Source organism: Dendrobates tinctorius, unplaced genomic scaffold (genome assembly GCF_039654945.1).
Source record: "Dendrobates tinctorius isolate UK_male_01 unplaced genomic scaffold, ASM3965494v1 ptg000155l, whole genome shotgun sequence".
Taxonomy (NCBI): Eukaryota; Metazoa; Chordata; class Amphibia; order Anura; family Dendrobatidae; genus Dendrobates; species Dendrobates tinctorius.
Window position 1 is genome coordinate 14,550,960 of NW_027361822.1, and position 20,222 is coordinate 14,571,181.

At 44.4% G+C, this 20,222-nt stretch overlaps 1 protein-coding gene across 1 annotated transcript in view; it reads left to right on the forward strand.

Moving 5' to 3' along the window:
* Positions 1 to 20,222, forward strand: part of LOC141051126 (uncharacterized) — an 87,584-nt gene that overhangs the window by 22,744 nt on the left and 44,618 nt on the right. Inside the window, 5 exon segments of the mRNA XM_073548013.1 lie at positions 19,372 to 19,391; positions 19,393 to 19,521; positions 19,651 to 19,830; positions 19,914 to 20,037; positions 20,121 to 20,218. Coding sequence (XP_073404114.1) covers positions 19,372 to 19,391; positions 19,393 to 19,521; positions 19,651 to 19,830; positions 19,914 to 20,037; positions 20,121 to 20,218 — 551 coding nt within the window.

Sequence of the window (20,222 nt, forward strand, 5' to 3'; positions counted from 1 at the left end):
CTGAATTTATAGCAGTGTCTTCAATAGCCTTATAAAGTCTGTGACTTTAACAGAAGCAATGCACTATGGGATTAAAGCAGTGCTTTGTGGGAAGGAAGCAATGTATTCTGGGATGAAGAAGGGCCATTTTGTTTCTGTGGATCTCATAGGATGCACATGTTATTTTGTCCTCCTCTGTAACATTTGTTTTTCCTGCCTGCAACTTCTCTACTTGAGTCACTACCCGGCTAAAGCATATCTGGTAAGCTTAATCTTTCTTGCAATGCAGTGATTCAGAGAGGTGTTATTTACTGTCTAGCAGCCAAGAGATGTCATTAACCCTTTAGTTGCCAGTTCTCAGTAAATGTAATCATAAACTAATGTATTCCTATGTAATGTTTGCATCTCAATGTACACTTCTGTGATTGTGTTAGGTATGATCATCTGCCTAATACTTATGCATGTTATTTGTATTCCTTGTAGTTTTACTGCGCATGTTCTATACTCTTCACAAATAAACAAGTTAGACTACGGAGAACAGTCTGCTTATTTTGGAAGACAGAGCTGTGGTTTATACTGTATGCTGGATTTCACATCGTGTCAGCGTGCCTGAAGGCAGAATAGGGTGTCTTTGAGACACCTCTCCATTACTAAACTTTGAACTTGATGTCAGGAACATTACACAGCTGACATCAACTACAAAACACACTCGCGCAAGCTGGAAGAGACTAGGTTAAGCGACAGCAGCATTCTGTTTAGCCTTTCCTGGTTATTAAAAATAGGGGGACACCATTTAATTTCTTTATTGTTGGTCCCAACTTTTTTTTTAGAATCAGTAAAGGCTCCAGAGACAGGTGTGATCTGATATTAATAGGATGGGACCCTATATGGATATTAGCCACTTTCCAAAATAATACTACCAGCCCCCAGCTGTCGACTTTGTTTAAGTGCCGCTTTTATTATTTATTTAATTATGAGATAAATACAAGTACAGAAAAGTACACATGCAAAGTATTGATTAATTTAGTGATGAGCGAACGTGCTCGTTACTCGAGATTTCCGAGCATACTCGGGTGTTCTCCGAGTACCTTGGGCGTGCTCAGACATTATCTCTAAGTTCCGAAGCTGCATGATTTGCGGCTGCTAGACAGCCTGAATACATGTGGGGATTCCCTAACAAACAGGCAATCCCTGCCTGTATTCAGGCTGTCTAGCAGCCGCAAATCATGCAGATACGGGGTCTCTGACATAATTTCCGAGCACGCCCAAAATACTGGGAGAACACCCGCGCATGCTGGAGTAATGAGTTAATTTGCTCATCACTACTGATATCTCATTGACATATTTCTATATATCAAACAATCATCCTTATCTTTGCACATCTAACACCTAAACATCTGTCATTTAGAAGTCAGTCCATATTGTATTCCATAATACACACTCATGATAATTGTCAAAATATAACCAACTTCTCATATCCGTGCAAGTGCATGTAAGCTATGGCAAAATTTATTAGATTAATCTTACCTTAGTAACTTCTGATCTTTCCCGATAAGAAACTCCATCCTGTTTTATTCTTGGCAGGTGACAGTATAATAAACTCAGAAGGACATGTGATGTCTTCAGTTATTAAAGCAGAAGATCACGATATCACACAAGATACACATGAAGAGACTGCCATTATACCAGATACACATGAAGAGCCTTCCATTATACCAGATACAAACTCAAGCTCTTACAGCGAAGATCTGTCTTCTGATCTTTATAATTGGATGCTATCTTATGATTCATCACAGACTGTTAAACAAAATAATAACCAAAGTAATGTTGAACATCAAAGCACTCATGCAAAAGAGAAACCATATTCATGTTCAGAATGTGGGAGATGTTTTACGCATAAATCTGATTTAGTTATACATGAGCGAATCCACACAGGGGAGAAGCCATATTCATGTCCAGAATGTGGAAAATGTTTTAGCCGGAAATCTCATGTTGTTACACATTCAGTAGTTCACACAGGGGAGAAGCCATTCTCCTGTTCAGAATGTGGGAAATGTTTCAAAAGGAAATCCCATTTGGCTACTCATGAGAAAACTCACACAGGTGAGAAGCCATATTTATGCCCAGAATGTGGGAAATATTTTACACGGAAATCAAATCTTGTTGAGCATCAAAAAACTCACACTAAAGAAACCATTATCATGGTTAAAATATTGTAGATTTTTTTACAATAAAATTCTTGCTAAACATGGGAGATTTCACAGAAAACCGTTTTCAGGTTCAGAATGTGGGATATGTTCTAGAAATATGGCAAAGCTTGTTACATATCAAAAGTCACACAAGGGAGAAGCCAATTTCATGTTCAAAATATGGTAAACATGTTACAGTTAAAACCTTATTAAACATGAGAGAAGTCATACGGGGCAAAGTAATTATCGTGCCATAAAGCGGAGCTGACACTACTACATACTTCATACAGTGGGTATGGAAAGTATTTTAAGGGGTCTGAATACTTTCCGTACCCACTGTAGGTGCCAACTGTGTCATGCTCCTGGTAAACGGGAGTAACTGCTATGATTGGAGTTAAAGGGTATTCCTATCCCAGTATGTAGTTGGTGTAATAATAATATTAGAAAATACCTCCAATTAGGAATGTGGTATAGTTTTTCTGCAGTGCAGGACCTTAGGTATCCATGATTATGACCACTAGCAACTAGTTAACTAAATGTCACTATATCAGTGGTCATAACCATGGATACCTAAGGTCCTTCATTGGCTGCACATGAGGAAAGAGACATAGCGAATCTGGAATACTATATTACATTCTAATTAAAGGTATTTGCTAATATCATTATTGTTACACCTACTACATATTGGTATAAGATCTTGTAGATGGGAACACCCCTTTAACTCTGTACTCAACAGTTTGACTTCATAGATTCTAAAATTTTAGAAACAGACTGTCACTTCTGATGCCCCAGCACTACACCATAGTGGTTGTCCCTGGGCTGTCATGGCGAAAGAAAAGCAAGGCCTTATAGAACTCCTTTGACCAAAACAATTTTTTATAAAAAGGGTCTTGGAATTTTTTTTTTTCTACAGATTTTAATTAATTAATTTTTTAATGAACTAACAAAAATAATATATGAAACCGTACAGACCCTTAGAAAAAAGTGCCCAGTTCATTTTTTTACCACAAAGCAACTATTGTAAAACCAAACCCTGAAAAACTGCAAAAGTGAAGTTTTCTTTTTTTTTTCCCCAATTCCACTGAATTTGAAAATTTTTATCACTTTTAGCAAATTTGTTATGGTATTTTTATGGCTATATGACAAATAATTAAAAGAACAAGGAGGAAAAAAGAAAAATGGCTGTTTTTCTAAGTGGTTAATCTTATATATAACATCATCATATATTAACTGTGTAAAATTTGGTTGCCTGTCAGTGTTAATATGACCAAAATAATGGGGTATTTTTGATTTATGGGGGGAACCATATACATGCATTAGCACAAAATGTACCGGTATTTTAAAAACCTCTAATATATCTTTGATTTCCGAATAGTGTTTGGCATATTGTTTTGAAGCGTTGCATGTGCTTCCGTAACTTGACAACTGTTAATAAATATTTGGTTTGAAAACTTATTGTAACTCCGTGTGCATGGGTTATCTTATTTTCTCTATTCTTTTGCTAAAGAATGATAATGCTTAGGAAATTATGGAGTTCAGGAAGAAGTGGTAGAGATTTTGCTTGTAAATAGTAAAGGAAAAATTGCACCATGGATTGCAGACTTTTTGGAATTTGTTAAGTCATTTTCTGTTTTTGAAAATTATCCTTTCATAGGAGATAATTGGAATCATCAAATTACTCCAGTCTAGAGAGTCTCCTATACTGTATGTGCTAGAATAGCATGCAAGTAGCCTGTTCCAAGAGGAAGAGAACGGGGTCTCTAATGCCAGCAAGTTGTCACCTACACACATCGTAGGTGAGACGGGGCTAATCTAATTCCGCTTACTCAATCGTGCACTCAGACTGCAAATTGAGAATAAATCATAAACAAAACAGTCTACAAACCCAAATTACAAAACATGGTGCAACCACACATCAACCAAATGGAATGATCAGAGCCCAAAATACACATTGCTCTCCAACGGTCAAAGGATTAAAGGGTTTTTGGGCTGAACTAAAAAGTGTGCAGTCAATCTACTTGACTGTGACACTGGGCAATGAAGTGTGGACTGACTAGTGACTTATATAGCTAAGTTCTTGTCATAAACATCTGTTCCTCTTTTAAAGCATCCTATTATTTTATTTGCTTTGTGTTCGTTAGTCAACCTATGCGACAACACATTAATCCACACAATCTTAAGCATGTCGACAAGGAGTACTGGAATGTTCTCTTCGTCCTTGGCTGCGAAGAGTTTGAAGATAGTCTTTTGGACTGGGCATTGAAAAAAAGGGCCCTACGGGCACCAACCATATTACATTTTTTTTGTGCTTACCCTGTGATGCTGTGAAACCACAGCAATTGAATAGTCTTGGATAGCAATACAGGTGTGTCTCACAAAATTAGAATATCATCAAAAAGTTAATTTATTTCAGTTCTTCAATAGAAAAAGTGAAACTCAATAGAATCATTACAAACAGAGTGATCTATTTCAAGTGTTTATTTCTGTTAATGTTGATGATTATGGCTTACAGCCAATGAAAAGCCAAAAGAACACCCTCAAAGGCTTCCTAAGCGTTTAAAAAGGTCCCTTAGTCTGTTTCAGTAGGCTTCACAATCATGGGGAAGACTGCTGGCTTGACAGATGTCCAGAAGGCAGTCATTGACACAAACCACAAGGAGGGTAAGCCACAAAAGGTCATTGATGATGATATTCTAATTTTGTGAGAAGCACCTGTATCTCAACAACTGCTGCTTGCATAGACCAACGTCAATTTATACCAAAGGGAGAAATGCGGGTGTGTTATGCTGCTGGTAAGGATTCAGATGAATAGAAATAGATTGTAGCTTAGAGAGGGGGGGGATTTTGAAGCTCACCAGTCACCACGCCATGTCATCTGATTTTGGAGGCTGAAATCTGTGTGTCGAGTGCTGGTCCTGCTGGTGAAGCTCAGCCAAAGGTTTAAGGAAAGGAAATATGCGGCAAATCCATCCACAATATGTAAAAGTTTTAGTTCATGCTTTATTCAAAATTCATTAGAAACATGGAATCCAAAATATATAGATAAAAACCTGACGCGTTTCTGGCGTCCAAGCGACAAAGGGCGCTTGGACACCAGAAACGCGTCAGTTTTCATTTATATTTTTTTAATTCCATGTTTTTTAATAAATAGTTTGTAGTTTATTCCCAATGCATTTCTATGTCGAACGGACCTCTTAGGACAGGGGTGGGCAATTAATTTTCCTGAGGGGCCACATGAGAGACCGTTACTGTTGTCGAGGGCCGAACCAATATGCCGAAATTAATTCTACTCAATATTAATATCAATCTATATATATATATATATATATATAATTGCCTTAAATTGTCTGTCATCCACTTCCATCTGGATGTCCCCGAATCCCACAATCCACCGTGCCGCACCGGAAGTACGCCGACCACCATTTTGGAACACCCAAGTGATGCCGCCACTGCGGTCCCGAACGCTGCTGCGATCCCGACTGCTGCTGGGATGTCAGCTGCCGCTCGAATCCAGGCCACCGCTGCGATCCTGACCGCCGCTGGGTTCCCAGCTGCCGCTCAGATCCAGGCGGCCGCTGTGATCCCGAACGCTGCTGCGATCCCGACCACCGCTGGGATCCCGGCCGCTGCTTAGATCCCAGCCGCCGCTCGGATCCCAGTTGCCGCTCAGATCCAGGCCACCGCTGCGATCACGAGGCTGTGAAAGGGGTGTAAAGAGGGGGGGTATAACGAGAGGGGTGTAATGAAGGGGGTATAATGAGAGGATGTAATGAGGGGGTTAATGAGAGGGATGCCGCCGCCAGACCCCCGCCAGGACCCACCGCCTGACCGCGCTCGGATTCTGCCGCTGCCCGCCCACCCACCTCCGTGCAGTCGCAGCCGGCAGGAAAGACTGCGGCTTGAGATCTGTGCTGGAGATTGGGTGCGGCCACCCCCTGGTGGCGCCGCACACCATCTCCAGCACAGGCCGCAAAACACCGTCTTTCCTGCCGGATGTGACTACACGGAAGTGGGTGGGCTGCCACCCCCAGCGACACAAAGCTGCCCCCATCGTGATGTTACTGCCCTCCCGATGCGATAGCATCGGGCACACATCTAGTATATTATAATTTATATTATTGATAATTATATTATTAATTGTATCACTTAATATTGAGCAGAATAAAGTATGCTGACATCCTCCTAAATATCGTTTGAACCCAAGTACAGCCCCTTCTGTATATCGTATGAGCTCCCCTTATATACTGTAAGAGCCCAAACACAGCCTCCCTATATATATTGCATGAGCCCCACATAGCCTCCCTTTATTTACTGCATGAGCCCCACACAGCCTCCCTATATATACTGCATGATCCCCACAGCCTCCCTATATACTGCATGAGCCCCACACAACCTCTATATATACTGCATGAGCCCCACACAGCCTCCCTATATATACTGCTACTGCATGAGCCCCACACAGCCTCCGTATACTGTATACAGCACGAGCCCCACACAGCCTCCGTATATACAGCACGAGCCCCACACAGCCTCCACATTGTGACGTTTCAGGAGCAGACAACGTCTAAGAGTGGACCCTCGGTCGCGGATCTGGAGCCCCTGGGCCGAGCACGCCAGGTGATGACCGACCCCTATACAGGGATCGTTAGGGGCAGGACCGCAGAGGTCAGAACAGCGACAGCCGGTACCAAGAGGGGCGGCTCACAGGAGGCACGGATGGGTGTATGGGAATTGGGTACCAGAAACACAAGGAGTGTACACGGAAGTGCGCAAACTACAGAGAGTGCGAGACAGGTAGCCGTGAGCACGTATAGCGAGTAATACGTCCGGAGGTAAACAAAGCAGGACGCGTGCCAGGAGCACGACAAAGTACTGAATGGAGCAGCAGTCGTGCCAGGAGGTGTTACAGAGCACAGGGACAGAGAGTACCAGGAGGTACGACAGAGCAAGGGACAGCGTCAGGATACTAGAGTGCCAAGAGGCACTACTGAGCATGAAGCAGCGTAAAAGTTCAGAGCAAGTGCTAGGAGCACAATACAGTCATGGCCAAAAGTTTTGAGAATGACACAAATATTATATTTTCACATGATCTGCTGCCCTCTGGTTTTTATGTGTGTTTGTCAGATGTTTTTATCACATACAGAAATATAATTGCAATCATATTATGAGTAACAAAAGGTTATATTGACAGTTAGAATGAGTTAATGCAGCAAGTCAATATTTGAGGCGGAGACTCTTGGAGCAAGGCCTGGTCTCAAGGAGGGCAGCAAAGAAGCCACTTCTCTCCAGGAAAAACATCATGGACAGACTGATATTCTGCAAGAGGTACAGGGAGTGGACTGCTGAGGACTGGGGTAAAGTCATTTTCTCTGATGAATCCCCTTTTCGATTGGGACATCTGGAAAACGGCTTATTCGGAGAAGACCAGGTGAGCGCTACCACCAGTCTTGTCTCATGCCAACTGTCAAGCATCCTGTGAACAGTTCAGGTGCCCAGGTCCTTCTCCCTCTACATCACCATCTGCACTCACCACACAGCCGCCCCTCCTATCATTAACTATTTCCTATGCTACATTCTAGCTGAAAACTCTGTATACTAAAATGCCCCCATCTAGAGGCCAATCTTGTAACTTGACTTACCGTATTCCCTAAACATAGCAGCACAAAGGTATATAATGTTAAATATACACTTAGCAAAATGGTAATACACATAGTAGCGTAGCAGTATTAAAAGAGTATACCACTCGTATTGTCATGATCCATTTTTGGATCTGTGTCAGAGTCTGGATTATTTTTTATAAACCTTTTTCCTTTCAGGCCCTCGGGGGTTAATATGGGGTTTTGCCCCGGTGGCTGCTGGTGTTACTACAAGTTTAGTGAGTCTGCTTCTGGGGTTCCCCCCTGGTGGCCGCTGATGTTACTACAAGTTTAGTGAGTCTGCTGCTGGGTTTTCTCCCCGGTGGCCGCTGGTGTTTAATTAGTCAGCAGGTGGTGACCACTCCCCCCCCTCCTTCCTATAAAAGGTCCTCAGGTGCTGTAGCTCACTGTTGGTAATACAGGTCATTTGGAAGCCAACTGTTCTGAAGAGACAAGCTATCTTGAGAAGTGGTGTTTGCAGCAGATCTGGAGCAGTGGTTTTCCTGCTGGAAGCTGTGTTCGGGTCCCTTACTCTGCGGTCCAGTGCATGACTGCAGAGGAAACTAAGTGTTGTTTGTTTTTCCCTGTCTGTTATTTTCCTTGGTGTTTTATTAGTACTGCGGTGGGACCAGTGTCCGCACTTGCCAGTTCCCTAGTAAGGGATAGGTGCCGGGCAAGTGAGGTATCCTGGTCGGCGACAGGTTGAAATAACCTGTATAGGGAACATGAGGAGAGTTCAGGGCACTTCCTTGAGAGAGTGCAGGAGGTGTCCATTTCCCCGTTCTCTATTTGCAGGGCCCACTGTTGTAGTTGTGTCCCCAGTGTCCCCTTGTTTGTCTTTGTTGGTTTTGTGACCAACCGATAGTCGGGTTGCGTCACGCAGGGCCAGTCGCTCTGTGACATTATTAGAAAAGTGGACGGTTGGTGATAATGTCACGGGGCAATAGGGGGAAAACAGGAGACGTGGAACCTAGGCCCCTGAACTGCCCCTCAGGCTAAGGGGGGCCCTGACTCTCCTTAACTTGGGGGTACACTTGATGGTAGTGAGGCCCAAGTCTCCGACCTGTCCCTATCTCCTGTTCAGCCCTGAGCTAAACCCCAACCCCCTCCCCAATCGGTGAGACAGGGAAAACGTGTACTACACCAAATAACAAGCATAGATACGATAGACACATAAAGGTAAAATAAACTAAAAAACAAGACTTAGCTTCTCTGTGCTGCTAATGCTCCAAGCAGCAGAGTAAGGCCGGGTTCACAGAGCGTTAACACAGCCCATTCAATGCATAGCTTTGACGGGCTGCGTTAGCACTATAGCATAACGTGATATGCGTTATGCTATACTGCTAGCGCTGATGCTTCATCAGCGCTAGCGGTGACGGAGCCTCAGACGCTGCAGGCTGCGTCCGAGGCTCCGTCCGAGAATAACGGCACGTCGCGAATGTATGCCGCTTTACGGCACGACGCGATGCACCACATAATGGGGGTCTATGGCGGCGTTAACGAACTGCGTTACACCGCATTATACCGCAGTGTAACGCAGTCCGTTTAACGGACTGCCATAACGCAGCGTGGCCCCAGCCTAAGGCACCAGAACAAGGGGATAGCTGGAGCTCCACTGCAGCACAGTCTGGGCCTGAGTCCAGCTTGGTTGGTCTCCAAATGAATAATATCACCAACAGTGAGTGCAGCACCTGATGACCTTTTTAGGATGGAGGGAGTGGTCACACCAGCTGACTGATTAAACATGTAGCAACACCAGAGGCCAACGGGGGGAGGGGAACCCAGCAGCAGACTCACTAAATTTGTTGCAACACCAGCTGCCACCGGGGGCAAAAACCCATATTAACCCCCCGTGGGCCAGAAAGGAAAAAGGTTTATATAAGAGAGTCCAGACTCTGACACAGATCCAAAAATGGATCGTAACAATTATACATGAATGTATGTATGTGTATATATATATATATTTACTTATAATATACGATACTGGGACGAGAAAGCAACAAAGGAGAATAAGATAAATATAGCATACCCCTTACATACACACGCAGCTCCGCTCCGTACACTTTGCACACAAGCAGCTCCGCTCCGTACACCTCGTACACACACGGCTCCGCTCCGTACACCTCGTACACACACGGCTCCGCTCCGTACACCTCGTACACACACGGCTCCGCTCCGTACACCTCGTACACACACGGCTCCGCTCCGTACACCTCGTACACACACGGCTCCGCACACCTCGTACACACACGGCTCCGCTCCGTACACCTCGTACACACACACAGCTCCGCTCCGTACACCTCGTACACACGTGGCTCTGCTCCGTACACCTCGTACACACGTGGCTCTGCTCCGTACGCCTCGCACACACGCGGCTCTGCTCCATACACCTCGTACACACACGGCTCTGCTACATCCTCCCTGTAAACCCCTCCTGACCCCACACAGAAACTTCCCCTCATCCAGCACCATGACAACCAGCACAGCAGAGTCCTGCATACACTGAGGCCCCTGATCATGTGACCCTGACTCCTCCCCTCCTGTGACCTCATCCCAGGTCCTGTGCGCACAGAGCAGCCATATATGTGGTGTGCGGCTCTGCAGGTGGAGGTAGGTGCTGGAGATTCCCCATTACTGGGCTGCACAGGGGGCAGTAACCCCTCCATTCCCGGAGATAGCGCCCCCTGCAGGTGGAGGTAGGTGCTGGAGATTCCCTATTACTGGGCTGCACAGGGGGCAGTAACCCCTCCATTCCCAGAGATAGCGCCCCCTGCAGGTGGAGGTAGGTGCTGGAGATTCCCCATTACTGGGCTGCGCAGGGGGCAGTAACCCCTCCATTCCCGGAGATAGCGCCCCCTGCAGGTGGAGGTAGGTGCTGGAGATTCCCCATTACTGGGCTGCACAGGGGGCAGTAACCCCTCCATTCCCGGAGATAGCGCCCTCTGCAGGTGGAGGTAGGTGCTGGAGATTCCCCATTACTGGGCTGCACAGGGGGCAGTAACCCCTCCATTCCCGGAGATAGCGCCCCCTGCAGGTGGAGGTAGGTGCTGGAGATTCCCCATTACTGGGCTGCACAGGGGGCAGTAACCCCTCCATTCCCGGAGATAGCGCCCCCTGCAGGTGGAGGTAGGTGCTGGAGATTCCCCATTACTGGGCTGCACAGGGGGCAGTAACCCCTCCATTCCCGGAGATAGCACCCCCTGCAGGTGGAGGTAGGTGCTGGAGATTCCCCATTACTGGGCTGCACAGGGGGCAGTAACCCCTCCATTCCCGGAGATAGCGCCCCCTGCAGGTGGAGGTAGGTGCTGGAGATTCCCCATTACTGGGCTGCACAGGGGGCAGTAACCCCTCCATTCCCGGAGATAGCGCCCCCTGCAGGTGGAGGTAGGTGCTGGAGATTCCTCATTACTGGGCTGCACAGGGGGCAGTAACACCTCCATTCCCGGAGATAGCGCCCCCTGCAGGTGGAGGTAGGTGCTGGAGATTCCCCATTACTGGGCTGCACAGGGGGCAGTAACCCCTCTATTCCCGGAGATGGCGCCCTCTGCCATGTGTATATGGCCAGTAATAGAGCGCTGGCTGGGCTCATGTATACAGGGGAGGGCGCTCTGGTTTGGGGACAGATGACGCTTTCTCTCTGGGGTGGAGATTACAGGGAATAATGGAAATGTCGGGTTTTTCTCTCCATAGAAATCTGGAGAAATGGAGAATCTGTCATTTCCCTCCTTTTGGCTGTAATGGTTTGGAATAAAGGGATTTCCCATGAAATGTCTGTGGCGTCGCTCCTGTGTTGAGGTCACTGATCCTGGTGGTGGGAGAAAAGTCCGGTTTATATTACAGTGGCTCTCCAAGACTTTGATGGCCTCTTCTTAGTATTGGACACCAATGTCTCATCAGTTGTGTGGTGACTCCCCTTTCCCCCAGCACCTCCACAGATCAGCTGTTCCCAGTGTTGACCAGAACGGCTCAGTTGTGGAGCTGAACACCTCCGTGCGGGGTGAAGTCCTGTCTGTTCTTATTGGGATGGTTAAAGCAAAGTGAAGAAGGTGGACCCAGGCAACTATAGGCCGGTGAGTCTGACTTCTATACCAGGAAAGATCTTTGAACAAATTATTAAACAACATGTATGTCAATACCTGGATAAGAATGAAGTGATTAAACAGAGTCAGCATGGGTTTCTAACTAATAAGTCATGTCAGACTAACTTAATTTCCTTCTATGACAGTATCACTGATTGGGTGGATCAAGGAAATGCTGTAGATATAGTATATCTTGACTTCAGCAAAGCATTTGACAAAGTCTCTCATACAATCCTTATTGAAAAAATGACTAAGTATGGAATGGACAAGGCAACTGTTAGGTGGATTCATAACTGGCTTAGTGATCGGACCCAAAGAGTGGTCGTAAATGGCTGCACATCCAGTTGGAAGAATGTCTCAAGTGGGGTACCACAGGGCTCTGTCCTGGGCCCTGTATTGTTCAACATCTTTATCAACGATTTAGATGAAGGAATTGAGGGTAAACTGATTAAATTTGCTGATGACACAAAGCTAGGAGGGATAGCTAATACTAGAGAAGAGAGAGAGAGGATTCAAAAAGATTTAAATAAACTGGAGAAGTGGGCAGCAACTAACAGAATGGTTTTTAACAGGGAGAAATGCAAAGTACTACATCTGGGCAATAAAAATGAAAAAAGCATATATAGAATGGGAGGAATAGGGCTAAGTGACAGCATATGTGAAAAAGACTTGGGTATACTAATAGATCACAGACTGAATATGAGTCAACAGTGTGATGCAGCAGCAAAAAAGGCAAATGCAATTCTAGGATGTATTAACAGAAGCATACAGTCTAGATCACGTGAAGTCATTATTTCCCTCTACTCCTCTTTGGTCAGACCTCATCTGGAATATTGTGTCCAGTTTTGGGCACCACATTTTAAAAAAGACATCAACAAACTGGAGCAAGTTCAGAAAAGAGCGACCAGAATGGTGACCGGTCTGCAAACCCTGTCTTATGAGGAAAGGTTGCAGGATTTGGGAATGTTTAGTTTGCAAAAGAGAAGACTGAGAGGAGACTTAATAGCTGTCTACAAATATCTAAAGGGCTGTCACATTGTAGAAGGATCAACTTTATTCTCATTTGCACAAGGAAAGACTAGAAGCAATGGGATGAAACTGAATGGGAAGAGACACAGATTAGATATTAGAAAAAACTTTTTGACAGTTAGAGTGATCAATGAGTGGAACAGGCTGCCACGAGAAGTGGTGAGTTCTCCTTCAATGGAAGTCTTCAAACAGAGGCTGGACAGACATCTGACTGGGATGATTTAGCGAATCCTGCTTTGAGCAGGGGGTTGGACCAGATGGCCCAGGAGGTCCCTTCCAACTCTACGATTCTATGATTCTATGATTCTATGATTCTATGATCAAACGCAACAAATTGGAAAAATTTCCTTTTGTTGCCAGGTACCGGCTGGCAGATCTCAGCACGTGCACTACATGTGCACCAGCCATTTTTTTTTTCCCAGGAAGATGACACCGGGCCGGGAATGGCGGAGGTACCAGGGATTCTCAGGGGGCATAATGTCCCTATCCTCTGACATTTTGAAAAAGGAAAGAACGCCCAGATGAGGACAGTATAAATGACTATGAAACACCCAGACTCCACTTATAGTAAAGCACCAATTCTGTGGTCCTAAGAGAAGCCCCCATATGCTTTGCTGGTTCATGGGAGATACCAGGGAATTATAAGGAGGTCCGTATCCATTTAAGGATGCATTTTTTTGGCTGAACATACAGTATATCACAAGTGAGTACACCCCTCACATTTTTGGAAATATTTTATTATATTTTTTCATGGGACTACACTGAAGACGTGACATTTTGATACATGTATAGTAGTCAGTGTACTACTTGTATAACAGTGTAAATTTGGTGTGCCCTTTAAATAACTCAACACACAGCCATTATTGTCTAAACCACTAGCAACAAAAGTGGCCAGCATAATACTTTTACCCAGGGCTAAGGAGATGGAGTTGGTGTCAATTTTGGTCGAGTTGGTATAAAATGAACCAACTCTAACTACTAAAATATATAATTGTGTACAGTAGTACAATGCTGATTGGGCTATTGAAAATTTCGTAAGAATTTTGGAAAGTCCTGAAATGTCCTATAAGGCTGCGTTCACACGTCGCGGTTTATTTGCGTTTTTGTGGTGTTCTTTAATGCGTGATTTTGCCGCGAAGATGTAAAAAAACAGTATCCCATGCAATCCTATGGGATTCCGCAATGCTGTGCTAATGCTGCGGATTTTCCCGCGGCGGGATCGCATGGCGGAAAAATATGCAGCATGCTCATTATTTTGCGGAATCGCGGCAATCCCGCATTGTTCCACTTCCCTCATGTGGCTGTGCCCACCATGCGAAAAGTAAGCAGAACATTTGTGGATGGTACCCACGGTCTGGAGGAGAGGAGACTGTCCTCCGGGCTGTGGGTACCATATCCCTGTAAAAAATTGAATAAAAAATGGTGTTATATTCACCTTAGGGCGTCCCGAGCAGCCTTCCCGGGCCACAGTGATGCTTCCGTTCCCAGTAGTGCCTTGCCAGACCTTTGATGACGTTGCGGTCTCACGATAATGTAGTGGTCCCTATTCCATGCGAGACCGCTACATTATCACGAGAACGCGATGTCATCAAAGGTCTCGCAAGGCACTACTGGGAACGGAAGCATCACTGAGGCCCGGGAAGGCTGTGCGGGACGCCCGAAGGTGAATATAACACCATTTTTTTTTTTATTTTTTTTTTAATTATTTTTAAGATTATATCTTTTACTATTGATGCCGCATAGGCAGCCTCAATAGTAAAAAGTTGGGCACACTCGTCAAACACTATGTTTGACGAGTGTGACCAACCTGTCAATCAGTTCTCCAAGCGATGCTACAGATCTCTTGGAAAACGCTAGCATTCTGCAAGCTAATTACGCTTGCAAATCGCTAGTTTTTCCACGGGAAAATCGCGGGAATTTAAAATGCGATTTTCCCGCGGAATGGAATTCCGGAATTCTCGGGGTAACTTCCGCGAGAGTTCCGCTACGTGTGCACATAGCCTAAATGTCTGTTCTGCTCCTGATCTAAGGATCTCGGCTTTTAGTTGAGATAAATCTGTGCTGCATTTTATGTACATGCTCAGTAGTGAGCCAGTGCTTCAGAGTCGTGAGTCAGGGAAATTCAGGACTTGTAGGTTTGGATTACCGAATCCACAGCCCTGCTTTTACCCTTAGTTTCTATAGCAAGGCAGTGGTCGTCTTGGAGGTGTGTTTGGGCTCCTTTTCATGTTGGAATACTGCCTTGTAGCCCAGTTTCTGAAAGGAGGAGATTGTGCTCTGCTTCAGTATGTCAGTACATGTTGGCATTCATGGTTACCTCAATGAACTGTATCTCCCCATAGTGAGCAGCACCCATACAGCCCCAAACCATGACACTCCCACCACCATGCTTGCCTGTAGGCCAGACACATTTGTTTTTGTACTCCTCACATATTGCTAGACACTATCTTAACCAAATAAGTTTATCTAGGTCTCATCAGACCACAGGACATAGTTTCAGTAATCCATGTCTTCATTCTTCTTGTCTTCAGCAACCTGTTTGCGGGCTTTCTTGTGCGTCACCTTCAGAAGAGGCTTCTTTCTACGATGGCAGCCATGCAGACCAATTTAATGCAGTGTGTGGCATATGGTCTGAGCACTGACAGGCTGACCCCTTTAACCTCTGCAGCAATACTGGCACTCATACGTCTATCTTGAAAAGACAACCTTTGGATGTGAAGCTAAGCATGTGCACTCAACTTCTTTGGTCATGAGTGACAAAATGTACAATTGGTGGATGAAGGGTGAACTTGATGGACCTAGGTCTTTTTTCAACCTATGTAACTATGGCGAGGCCTGTTCTGAGTGGAAACTGCCTTGTTAAACCGCTGTATGGAAGGATGTGACAAGCAATTAACTTCAATCATATATTTACAGTTGACGCAAGTCAAACATGGAAAATAACCCTGTTATGAGAGTCGTTTGGGGTTTTCAAGACGAATGTACAATGTCAGAGTACCAACCTGACTGTATTGTTTTTTATTTCTTTTATATGACAAAATCTGAAGGGCTCTAAATTCTTCAGTGTCAGGAAAACATACTGGCAGTATGGCAAGGATTCCACCATTTTTCTGGGGTGATTACTCTCAAGCCCTAATAAATTATTCCTATCTGTGGGTTTGATGAAGAAAGAAGTGGTCAACTTTCACATCTTTTGTAACCTTCATTTTTTTTTCTTTTTTTTTATCTGGATGGTTTGTACCAGTGAGGCTTTACACCCTCATTTCTTAAACCTGCTCTATTCCTCAGAATATATATAATAACTGGTGACCCTTTTTGTTATAAACTCATCTCTCATGTTTGTTCTAAAACACTATTTATTCACCAGCTTAAGTTATGCCCATGTAAGATACATAAGAAGCCTCAGTTGCCCGTTTTCTGTCTCCATGACTTGACACTCTCCCTGTTGCCCCATCACAGCTATCAAACAATCACCCTGACTCTCAATGTCTATGATACCATGCTTATTTCATGCATCTACTCTTTTTCACTCAGATCTCATCCTATCACAGTCTACCATACTCTACTCTTACACCATGTTTTCCTAAACATTTGCTCCCTTCCTGTCAACCTTAGTTTAGCCTAGTCTCAGGAGTAGTTTTCCAACATGTTTTCATTGTACACAAATATACAGGTACTTATCACAAACTAAAAATATCATCAAAAAGTTAATTTAGTTCAGTTCTTTGATACAAAAAGTGAAACTCATATATAGAGTCATTACACACACAGTGATCTATTTCACGTGTTTATTTCTGTTAATTTTGATGATTATGGCTTACAGCCAATGAAAACCCAAAAGTCATTATCTCAGTAAATTAGAACAATTAACAAAAAAATACCTGCAAAGGCTTCCTAAGCTTTTAAACAGGGCTGTGGAGTCAGAGGCGTCAAATCAGAATCGGTGTCATGGAAATTGAGGAGTTGGAGATTTGACTTACCGACTCCAGAGCCCTGCTTTTAAAAAAGTCCCTTAGTCTGTTTCAGTAGGCTCCACAATCATGGGGAAGACTGCTGACTTGACAGATATCCAGAAGGTAGTCATTGACACATTCCATGAAAGGTCATTGCTAAAGAAGCTGGCTGTTCACAGAGTGCTGTATCCAAGCATATTAATGGAAAGTTGAGTGGAAGAAAAAAGTGTAGTAGAAAAAGGTGCACAAGCAAACTGGGATAACCGCAGCCTTGAAAGGATTGTTAAGAAAAGGCCATTCAAAAATTTGGGGGAGATTCACAAGAAGTGGACTGCTGCTGGAGTCTTCTCTTCAAAAGCCACCACACACAGACGTATGCAGAATATGGGCTACAAGTGTCGCATTCCTTATGTCAAGCCACTCATGACCAATAGACAATGCCAGAAGTGTCTTACCTGGGCCAAGGAGAAAATGAAATGGACTGTTGCTCAGTGGTCCAAGGTGTTGTTTTCAGATTAAAGTAAATTTTGCATTTCATTTGGAAATCAAGGTCCCAGAGTCTGGAGGAAGAGTGGAGAGGCCACAAATCCAAGCTGCTTGAGGTCTAGTGTGAAGTTTCCACAATCAGTGATGGTTTGGGGAGCCATGCCATCTGCTGGTGTAGGTCCACTGCGTTTTATCAAGACCAAATTCAGTTCAGCCGTCTACCAGGAAATTTTAGAGCACTTCATGCTTCCCTCTGCTGGCAAGCTTTTTGGAGATGGAAATTTCATTCTCCAGCAGGACTTGGCACCTGTTCACACTGACAAATGTACCAATACCTGATTTAAAAACAACAGTATCACTGTGCTTGATTGGCCAGCAAACTCACCTGACCTTAACCCCATAGAGAATCTATAGGTATTGTCAAGAGGAAGATGAGAGACACCAGACCCAACAATGCAGACGAGCTGAAGGCTGCTATCAAAGCAACCTGGGCTTCCATAACACCTCAGCAGTGCCACAGGCTGATCGCCTCCATGCCACGCTGCATTGATGCAGTAATTGATGCAAAAGGAGCCCTGACCAAGTATTGAGTGCATTTACTGAACATACATTTCACTAGGCCAACATTTTTGGATTTTAAAATAATTTTTCAAGCTGGTGTTATAAAATATTCTAATTTACTGAGATAATGACTTTTGGGTTTTCATTGCCTGTAAGCCATAATCATCAACATGAACGGAAATAAACACTTGAAATAGATCAAGATATGTGATGGGTATATGGGCACTGGACTATTGGATTGAGGATATGCATGATGGGTATATGGGCACAGGACTATGGGATGGAGGATATGTATGATGTGTATATTGGCACGGGACTATGGGATGGAGGATATGTATGATGGGTATATGGGCATGGGACTATGGGATGGAGGATATGCATGACGGGTATATGGGCACTGGACTATGGGAAGGAGGATATGTATGATGGGTATATGGGCACGGGACTATGGGATGGAGGATATGTATGACGGGTATATGGGCACGGGACTATGGGATGGAGGATATGCATGACGGGTATATGGGCACGGGACTATGGGATGGAGGATATGTATGATGGGTATAGGGGCACGGGACTATGGGATGGAGGATATGTATGACGGGTATATGGGCATGGGACTATGGGATGGCGGATATGTATGATGGGTATATGGGCACGGGACTATTGGATGGAGGATATGCATGATGGGTATATGGGCACGGGACTATGGGATGGAGGATATGTATGATGGGTATATGGCACGGGACTATGGGATGGAGGATATGTATGATGGGTATATAGGCACGGGACTATGAGATGAAGTATGTATGATGGGTATATGGGCACTCGACTATGGGATGGAGGATATGTATGATGGGTATATGGGCACGGGCCTAAGGGATCGTGGATATGTATGATGGGTATATGGGCATGGGACTATGGGATGGAGGATAATTTTATAATTTGCTATAACTAACCACAGTTAGTTACTATGCCCGGGCAGCGCCGGGCTCTTCAGCTAGTGACTCTATAAAACATATGAGTTTCACTTTTTGTATTGAAGAACTGAAATAAATTAACTTTTTGATGATATTCTAATTTAGTGAGAAGCAACTGTATGTGGCTCTGCACTGTACAGAAATAGATCACTCTGTAATGACTCTATATAATATATGAATTTCTCTTTTTGTCTTGAAGAACTAAAATCAATTATCTATTTGATGATATTCTAATTTTGTGAGAAGCACCTGTATATTTAGCATCATCTGTGCAATAACGATTGGTTGTAGTGGTCATGTGAAGATGCTTTGATCTCAAATATGGAGGATTTACTTTGACAAGATATTTAGCTCATGTTCCAGTCCATGCAAACAGATAGACTACAACATTTACACGTTATCTCCTCATATGTTTCCCCTTATTATCTCCAGTAATTGAATTATTACATGGGAACTTTATGATGTTTCTTCTTCCCATTCAGGTCCCTACTATATCGGATCCTCTCAGTTGAGATCTTCTATATAAGAGACTGTTCCTGGTTGACCTGTCAAGAATGGATACGGACAGGGACAGGATGGTGGAGAGGATATTAGCCCTCACCCTAGAGATCCTCTTCCGGCTTACTGGAGAGGTGAGAGATTCTGATTACGTCACATTACATCATTCTTATCTATGGGAATAACAGATGGACAGAACTGGAGAGGTGAGGACTCTGGAAATGTCTGTTGTGAGATTTATTAATGTGTCTCTCCATAACCAGGATTACACAGTAGTGAAGAAGACCTCTGTTGAGCGCTGTCAGGCCCCTGTGTCTGAGGGATGGGGAAGACCCCTGAGCCCAATCACGGGGCCTCCACCTCACCCCCTGATACATGAGGACATCAATGACCAAAAGATCCTAGAACTCACCTACAGGATGATTGAGCTGCTGACTGGAGAGGTGACACTGCTGGGAATGCTGGGACATTATACAGTAACGCTATGAAGGGATTGGGGGGATGACGGTATCATTGTATGTGTCAGGTTCCTATAAGGTGTCAGGATGTCGCCGTCTATTTCTCTATGGCGGAGTGGGAGTATTTAGAAGGACATAAAGATCTGTACAAGGACGTCCTTTTGGAGGTTCCCCAGCCCCTCACATCACCAGGTAATAGACAGGAATAAATACACACGGCCTATAACTATCTGTATGTAAAGAATGAATTCACTCCATGTATGTGTTTCCTCCAGTTCTACCCAGTAAGTGGACAACACCAGAGAGATGTCCCCATCCCCTTCTTCCACAGGACTGTAAACAAGAAAATCCCAGTGTTCCTCAGGATCATCAGGTAG